General features: G+C 41.3%; 1 protein-coding gene across 1 annotated transcript; it reads right to left on the bottom strand.

Moving 5' to 3' along the window:
• Nucleotides 1-6,034: 6,034 nt before the first annotated feature.
• Nucleotides 6,035-8,523, bottom strand: MC4R (melanocortin 4 receptor). Its single transcript, XM_026700886.2, has one exon. The coding sequence runs from the start codon at nucleotides 8,093-8,095 to the stop codon at nucleotides 7,097-7,099; it is 999 nt and encodes a 332-aa protein (XP_026556671.1). The 5' UTR covers nucleotides 8,096-8,523; the 3' UTR covers nucleotides 6,035-7,096.
• Between the last annotated feature and the right edge of the window lie 781 nt (nucleotides 8,524-9,304).

Below are 9,304 nucleotides of genomic sequence, written 5' to 3'. Positions count from 1 at the left end.
AACATTTTCTTAGATATGAAATGAAAATGTCATCCTAAAATTTGGCATTTTCTGTAGATATAAATCTTTATTTTTGTGCATTGGTGGTTCTTTTTCCAGATTATGATTTGAAAGCATCCTTTGCGATAGAGAATTGTATCTGACAATATAATTTCATACCAGCTTTATGAACTAAGGCTATTTCTTACATAATAGCAATATGCTATATATTTTTTCTTTAAAAATATAGGGAATGTGTTAATAAATGTGTCATAAATGCCAAATCGTTTCTCTACGGTATTTACGAACAAAGATGAGGAAGATGTGGTCTTTTAGTCTTTGATGGATTACAAATTGCATCTCTCCAATCAATATGGTCAATAATGAGGAACATTGAGAATTTTACTTGGAACTGTAATGATTCTTCACAAATGCATTTAATCCATTCCCCAAATTTGCAAAGTACACATAGAAATATATATTTTATGCAGGAAGTCCATGTAGGAGCATTAAAACAGTTACTCCTCATGTATTTAACAATTTTTTGAGTTACATTTTCTCTTAAACATTATAACTTGGAAGCTTCAGAGAGTTTTTGAGGCCCTAGGTTATATATCTCTGATATAGTTAATGGCTCAGCCTTCAGTGCCTCTGACAGGGCCCTATTTTTTTAAGAACATCACTATCAGATGAAATTAGGATGAGCAATTGCAAAATGACACTCTATGAAAAAAGAACTAATAATTGAATTGAAAAAAGAACCCATAATTGGGTAGACTTGGCCAGATGAAAAGGAGAAGAAATGGTACAATTATTGCATTATTATATTCCAGTCTCATTGTATTCCAGCAAATGGCTGTGATCTGACAGATTGCAGAAAGATTCAGGTTGGGCTGAACAAGATGCTTATAGTGAACACATATTTGAGATACAAATGTATTAGGTGGAAATACATTTGTGTGGAGTAGGTTTGTCGCCCGCCAGGATCCCAAGTAGTGGCTTATGATCCGTTATAATAGAAAATTGTCTCCCATAAACATATTCATGAAATCGTTTTATTGCAGAGACAATAGCAAGGGCTTCCTTATCTAATTGGCTATAGTTTCTTTCTGTTCTTGATAGAGTTCGTGAAAAAAATGCAATTGGTGTCTCCCATCGGGCGTGGTCAATAGGTTCTAACACGCCTTGTGCAATTAATTTGTCCAGTTGCTCGTCAATTTTGGATTTGAGAGCAAAGGGAACTCGGCGTGGCTTTAGGTGAATGGGTGCAATGTCGGGGCGAAGATTAAATGAAATAGGGGACCCCTTGTACTTGCCTAGGCTTTCGTTGAACACTTCTCGGAAGTCGTGGACGAGTGCCGCCTCCCAGTCATCGTCTTCAGTATGATGGATGCCAGCCATTCCGATTCCTAATGGCGCGAACCACTGAAGGCCCAATAGACTTGGCCGGTCTCGGTCTACGATGGTGAGTGGTAGAATTTCATTATGTCCCTTGAACGAGACCTGCACATGGTGGGTACCTGCAACTGGAATCCGGTTGCCTTGATAGTCTTTCAGTATGAGTCTCTGACTGCTGAGGTCTTGGCGTCGGATGTTGGGGATTAGCTGCTTGAGTGTGTTCCAGGATACCATGGATAGTGATGACCCAGAGTCGACTTCCATGTTGCACGGTTTGTTTTCAATCGTGACCTCTACTCGGATCTTTTTAGCCTCAAGTGATGAAGCGTGGCCGATGGTGATGGTTTGATGAGCCTCCTCTTGTCTGGGGGTGTCGTTAAACCTTCGGGGTCTGCTGTACCGGTTCCACTGGTTGCTAGGGCGTTCCCTCTGCGTGGTGGCATTGCCATCATTTCTCTTTGGGCTGCTCCCTCTCCGTCTGGGGCTGGAATTTCTCTTGTTTCTGCATACCTTCGCGTTGTGTCCCCGTTTCTTGAAAAAACGGCATATGGTGTCTAAGAATCTGAATTATGATCGGGGATGGTTTCCCCCGCATCCGGCGCATTGGTAGTTGGATTTATGACCCCGCTGATCCCATTGCTCACGTTCTGACCGGAGCTTGTGGACTTCTTCTTCCTCGCTGTCTGAGGATGACTCGACATCTTCGTGATGGGTGGTTGATGTGTACTTGTCTGAAGGTTTCCCAGCATCGTTGGTGGGTTGGCGGTTGGTCCCGCTGGTTCAACGCATTCGTGCTGCCGATTTACAAGTGGCTTCAGCTGCTGTGGCATCTGCAAGCGAGATGTCTCCCTTGGCCATAATCTTGCTCTGGACGGTTGGGTCTCTGAGGCCAAGGACGATGCGATCTCTCATGGCTTCTTCGAGGTTGGCGAAGCCACACAAACCACCCAGGTTCCTCAGGTCTGCCACAAAATCCCCAACGCTCTCACCTTCATGTTGGTCCCTCTGGTAGAACTCATGCCTGCGAATGAGAGTTGGCACGGCTGGGGCGTAATGGTTGCGCAGGATGGGAGCAAGGGTGTCCCAATCCATGGTTTTAACTTCAGCTGGCTTGGCTAAGGCTTTAGCCATCTTAAAAACGGCTGGTCCACAATGGGTTAGAAAAACGGCTCGTTTCTTGCTGGGCGTGGCATCTTTGAGGTTGTTGGACTCCAGGAACATTTGAAATCTGTCCATGTATGAGTCCCAATCTTCGCTAGCTGGATCGAATGGTGCGGGTGGTATAGCGCTGCTGGCCATGTCGCCGTCATTGTGCTCTGTCAGCCACGTGCTCCTTCGGCTAGCTCAATTCAATAGCTTCTGTTGCCTCCGCATCCCATCCTCATCGCCAGTGTTAAGTCTGGGAGGACGGTTCAAGAACGGAGGCAAGACTCAGACAGTAACTAAAGCTCCTTATTTGTGACTTCAGATCTGAGCAACTAACCCCAGCCGCAGCAGCCCCTTATATAGGGCTGGCTGCGGCTAGGCAGCCAATGAAGGCGATTTGAGTTTGCCGCTCTTGGCAGGGCCAATCGCGGCAGCCTGTTTACTGGCCAATCGCATCAGTCTATGGCGACCAATCACGATCAGCTTTCAGCAGGCCAATCAGATTTGCAGGCTACGAGCCTGCTAATCCGGAACGGGGGGCACAGCACTCAACATCCTCATGCTCTGTTTTGGAGCCTCCTGGGCCTCAGGGAAGCCTCCTGGGCAAAGGAGTAAGACAGCAGGAGGATCCTGGCACAGCTGATCATCGGAACAGCTGATCGTCAGGAGGAGAAAAAAAGAAATATCTTAAGGAGTGACTTGGGCAGGGAAGAATGCAGTCAGCGATGTCAGGCACATGTGTGATAAGGACTGACTGGGCAGGGGAGGAGTCCAGCCAGGGGCATAATTTGCCAGTTCTCTGAACTGCCCAGAATCATAACATCCAGTTCTGTAGAACTGGCCTGAACCAGTAGAATCCCACCCCTGCATATTGACAAACAACACAAGTAAAGCATGTGAAATTCTACCAAAAGCAAAATTTTCACCACATGTTAATGCCATTCAGGTGATATAGTTATAATATATTTTCTCATCTGGGAATGAATTCAGTAAAGCTGGCTTTTGAGCAATTATAGAGAAAATTATAAAACCATGCTTGTCAGTTACAATCTGCAATCTTAAGCATTCTTGGAGATAAAGGAAAACAATAACCCATTAATTTCTTAGCCACTTTACTATGTGGTAGTTGTTGTTTTAAAAAAACCTAAATTTAGGTATATTTAGGAGCTTCAGTGAAGAACCAAAGAAGCTTCTCAGATGAGAAGCGAAATGTCCTAAGAAAAAAAAGAGAATGTCCAGTTGCTTTTTGAAAAGCACGTTTGTGGTATTCATGTATTAATTAATTTTACTTTTAATCAGTGTAAAATACAACACCCAAAAGGCATTCATTTCCATATATTATTCTACAAAGTCTTGTATGTTTATTGAGTAACATAGTTTGAAAATTTTAAATGTGATTACACCTGTAATGCCCACCCATTTTCTATTCTCTTATGATAAGACATCTGAAGATACTGCAGCAATTGCCATTTGCAAACATTTGCATCAATACCAATATCCAGTTAAAATAACATTTTGCTGCTTTGAGTATGTTTTGAGTTTGAAAGATCCATCAGATATAGAGATAAGTAAAAACTCATAATCTAACACATCAGGGTTCCCAGAAATTGAAGAATATGGGAGTGTTATATTTTTCAGATCACAATCAAAGTATGAAGAAAAATCATTTCACTGGGTGACACAGCATGGGTACGAAGGAGTATGCACAGAATCCCGTGTTCCTGATATGACAAATTGTTCATAGAGACACTTAAAATATTACTTTAAAAACTAAAAAATATATCTATAAATGTTTTAACTGAATGGGCTTCTGGAATCAGGTACCTCAAATTGTCATACTTCCTAGTGATGGGAGTGTTCTCAACAACTCTTCATTTTGTATGGTTTTTCAGCCTCTGAACTCATGACAAGTTTACTTTGGAGAACGGTATTAAAGTTACAAAGTTTAGAAGAATGCTCAATTGACATTTGGAAAACCGCAAAACAAAAGATATTGCATGGGTACTCTTTAGGGACATAAATTTCTCTCACACTGGAATCAATGGGTGGAAATGAAGTGATATGGTCAAATTAAAGTTGTATCTCTCTTGTTCAGCTGGTGTGAATAAATAAAAGATTAGAAACTGTGGTTCTTCCAACTCAGCTTCTCCTAACCCCGAGGCATACTCCATTAATGACTTGCAGTGACTTTAAAGGTGGCAATTTTGATATAGCAGCAGTATATTGATTGGAGCACACGAAAAAGTTGCTTTTAAATAGAGGATAATGATTTGTTGAGTGGTACAGAAAGAACTGGAGTTTAGACTTGATTGAAAAGTAATTGACTCAATAAGACTGGACAAACACAACCAAATTTATTTATTTTATATACTTATTTATTCATTTATTTTGGTGATGGTTAGTTAAACAAAATATAATGTTTGGTTAAGTTGACACAATGTTCTTAAAAAGATTTAATTTGGGTATGACTTTTGCATCAGCTGTTAATTCTCTTAAATTGTATTGGTTTGGTATAAGCATTTTGTTATTTTTCTTGCATGTATGATGTTCCTTGCAGCTTGCTATTTTATTTGGTTACTGCTTTGTAGAAGGAAAAACTCTTAAACATGAAGGTCATTGGAGAGAGATGTGGAATGAGACTTCATTTCAGGGTCGGGCTGCTACCGGTTCTCCCCGGTTCAGGCAAACCATTACCTAATTTTATAATTTTTAATGAATGGTTTGGCAAACTGGCAAATCCCATCCCTGGCTGGCCCCACCCACCCTGCCCTTCTCTTCCCAGGAATCTTTACACAGCCTAATTTCAGGGCCGACGTGGAGGCATGGGGAGGGCGAAAAACAGGCCTCCCGGAACTTCTAGAAGGCTGGAAACAGAGCCTCCAGGCCACTGGAGCCCAGGGAGGCCAAAAATTGGGCTTCCCAGAAGTTCTGTAAGGCCGGAAACTGGCCTATTTCCATCCTCCAGAGGGCCTCTGGAGCCCAGGCCGGCCATTTTCACCCTCCCAAAAGCTGGAGGAAAGCCTCCGGAGCCTGGGGAGGGCAAAAATGCCCCTCCACCATGGTGCAGGAGGCCCACTAGGCCACGCCCACCCAGCAACCAGGCAGAGAACCGGTTGCTAAAATTTTTGAAGCCCACCCCTGCTTCAGTTGATAACTTTCCAAAATCCTGGTAAGAATTCAGAGATATAGTCAGCTGAAGCAGCAGTGTTTCAGGCAAGACTTGCCAAATTTAGATGGTCTTGGATTTCACTGAAGCATAAGTATCAAGGATGGTTATAAACTGGTAGAGAATTATTGTCTAATGAAAGACTGGATATTTAGCTGCACTGCTTGGATGCTCAGGTGAGTACAAGACCATAGTATTTCAGCAATGAGGATTACACTCCATTCCCCACAAAAGTAAAAGCACTTTTTTGTTGTTCCTGAGGCAAAAGTAGTATCTCTCCATAACTGAGGGGGAAAATAATTGTATTACTACCACCAATAATAATAGAAATTGAGATTGACAAAGTCAATTGCAAAAAGTAGCTTTACTTCAAACAGTTTACATGTGTGATAATACGTTTAATACAATCAAATAACAATATCTGCCTAACCTAGGTCCTTCAGAAGGATTAGACTTGTGCTCTAAAACCAACGATAAATATTTAATTTTTACCACATTTGCTTGATATTTAAAGCCACACTTTTATTGTTGCCTTTATTTGATGCATTCATTTTGACATGATTTTTAACAATTGATCTTACACTTTTCATGCTTCTTTCAGTAAATGATAAGGAATAAGGCTATGCCTGCATGCCTCACATTTGGATTTTTTTCTTGCCCTAACGGACTTTTCTCTTGTACATTTTCAGTGCAATTCATTTTATATATTTCATGACACAAATTTAACTGCACACTATCTAGACTACTTAACAGAAAATTGTTTCAATTGAGTAAGAAAGTAAATACATACAGTACATACCAAATGTATCTCTTATTGTCATATTCATTAACATGAAATCCTTTCAAAGTATAGTTCCCAATTTCCCAGACCAGATCCATCCCAGCAATGGATTCCAGCTGAGTTACATTTTATCTTCACTCAGTCTATTGTCTTAAGAACAAGATGCAAGATGCAATTTTTTAACAATCATTTGAGCAAAATGTGATACAAAGCACAACTCTCTAATAAACTCTAATTTGATTTAATGATACACATACAAGTCCAAGACAATGCAAGCTCCCAAATTTTAAATATAAATAGTTGAGGAAAGTGGAGGACTTAGTTGTGCATAATACTTTTGTTTCTATTCCTCAACCCAGTTTCATTGCTCTCTCTCATCGTTCTGAAAATATGTGGGCATTTTCCAGGCAGCCTGCTGAGTCGTTGCTAACTACCACTAACATCACTTCAACCTTGAAATGATTACATATGTAGTTTGATAAGCTTGGACAGAAACAAACATTCATGTACCAGGTATTGTTCAAAATATATTCCTTGTGACTAGTGAAGCCAAATGCTCTGCAGCACTAGAACAGACATCAATTTATGAGCCAATTGCCTTTCTGCAATAGCTTCTTTAGAGGCATTCAATATTTTCCTGAGAAATCACATGACTCTCTCAGGCTACAGCAGCACATAATCTCTCTGAAGGTTTTCCTCAGCTCTTGGCTTCGGAAAGCATAGATAAGCGGATCGATGATGGAATTACACATGATTAGAATGAGGTACAGGTGAAAATGAGACATAAAACAGATACAGTAAGGATTATGAGGGCATGAAATGTAGAAAAGCAGGTGGAGGAAGAGTGGGGCCCAGCACACTACAAAGACTCCAATCAAGATGGTCAGAGTAATGGCGCCCTTCATATTGGCCCCTTGGCGGATTGGGCCAGTGCCTGGGAGTATTGCAATCTTTTTCATGTGCAGCCGGGCTAGCATGAACATGTGGACATAGAGAGATGCCATGAGGACTAACATGGTGAAGAACATGGTGATGAGGCAAATGATGACAACACTGCTGTCAGAATAAATAATGAACAGGACACCTGAAACTATGCAAGCAGCCCAGATGCAGGTGATGATGATACCGACACGCCTCCCTGTCATGATGTTGTGGTACTGGAGAGCATAGAAGATTGTGAAATACCTGTCCACAGCTATAGAAAGCAGACTGCAAATGGAGGCCAGGAGAGAGCTGCAAATCACCGAGTCAATGATATTGTCAATGCTAACGGTAAAACTGTGTGTGTCGACCTCTGTATTGTTTAGCCAGGTGATGACGATGGTTTCTGATCCATTGGAAATGCTCACCAGCAGGTCGGCCACTGCTAAGCTGCAAATGAAGAAGTACATCGGGGAGTGCAAATTCTTGTTCTTGGCTATAGCTGCGATCACCAGCACGTTCTCGAGCAAACTGACAAAGCCTAAGGTCACAAATACTTCCGGCGAGACAAAAAGTTGCTCATAACACCCTTCTGAAGAGTAGCCTTTTTCCATTGATCTATTCAGATCACTGTGATGTAGTCCATGGCTGTGGTTCCAGGCATGAAGAGGTCGATGAACTCCATAGCGGTAAGTGAAATTCATTCTTACAAAGTCTCCATCCACAAGCACATCAGGCTTGGCCAACTTGCAGCTTTCAGATTATTTCCACACATTCAAGTGTCACTCTTGGAATGACACCCTGGGATTTTCAATGGCTAGGGATTTCTAAATGCCATTCCAAGGAGCAGCAAGGTGCAAGTCAGAAAAAAAATAAGTTTGATATGCAAACAAAAAATCAGTCAGGTCTCCGGCAATTAATGCTTTGCCAACTCCACAAGTACCTGTATTCACTGGAATGAATACAGCTGAAGGTGGCTTTCTTCTTATCTTATCTCCTGGAGCCTCAATCTGTAAAACTAAAGCATCAGAAATGAAATGCTGTTGCTGCTGCTGCTGTTGCTGCTTGGGATTTTTAAAACAATTGTTTCAGAACACAAATACTACTCAGGTCTCTATGCAATGCTTGCCCTCCTGCCTGCTTTCTGCCGCTTCTTTATATGGAAATGGGATAGAAAGGTACTTAGAGGCAGCTCTTCCCCACCCCTTCAGTTTAGCGATCAGCCAATAGAGAGGAAGGGAAGAGGGAGTGCGGGAGGCACTGAATTCACTTCAGTTTTCTACATGTCTTGCAGGAGGGCTTCCAAGACGATGCAGTTCCTGAATGATACAAAGGAGTCCAAATCAGCACAAGCTGGCGGGTTCCTTTTGCTTGTTTAGATGTTGTGATTGACGATGGTGAGAATAATCAGAATCCCTGCTAGCCTGTCAGCAGGATGAGTGGGATGTAGAAAAAAAAACAACAACCTGTTTTACAGCAATGGAAAGAACAATAAAGTTTCTGTGAAGATAGTAAGCAATCATGAAGGGAAAAATCGTGGGTGGAATCAGCCAACCAGTCAAGGAAGGAACAGAGGTATAATATTGTCTTTGCATCCTCATCAGACCAAGTTCAGTGTTTGTGGATTGCAGTCATACATAAGTTATTTTTCAAACTGTAACCTGCAAGCGAAAATTTGAAACCAAGAAAAGCATGCTTCAGAATGAGAGGGAATGAGGCAAACTGTAAAACAATCAATGCTATCATTTGAAATGAATGTGGCCCCTAATTATTATTCTATTTCTCTTGAATAAATATTTAACTCCTTAATGTGTGTTTCTTTCTTTTTCTCCTAATGGAGAAAATTAATCTGTCTAATGGAATGAGAATAAAATACTTCATTATAAATTTTATTCACATGAAAAAGGCATTGG

The sequence above is a fragment of the Pseudonaja textilis genome, chromosome 3 (genome assembly GCF_049901715.1).
Source record: "Pseudonaja textilis isolate UNSWEBS1 chromosome 3, rPseTex1.2, whole genome shotgun sequence".
NCBI classification, from domain to species: Eukaryota; Metazoa; Chordata; class Lepidosauria; order Squamata; family Elapidae; genus Pseudonaja; species Pseudonaja textilis.
The sequence above is the reverse complement of the archived record's forward strand: the minus strand, read 5'-3'. Positions and strand labels throughout refer to the sequence as shown.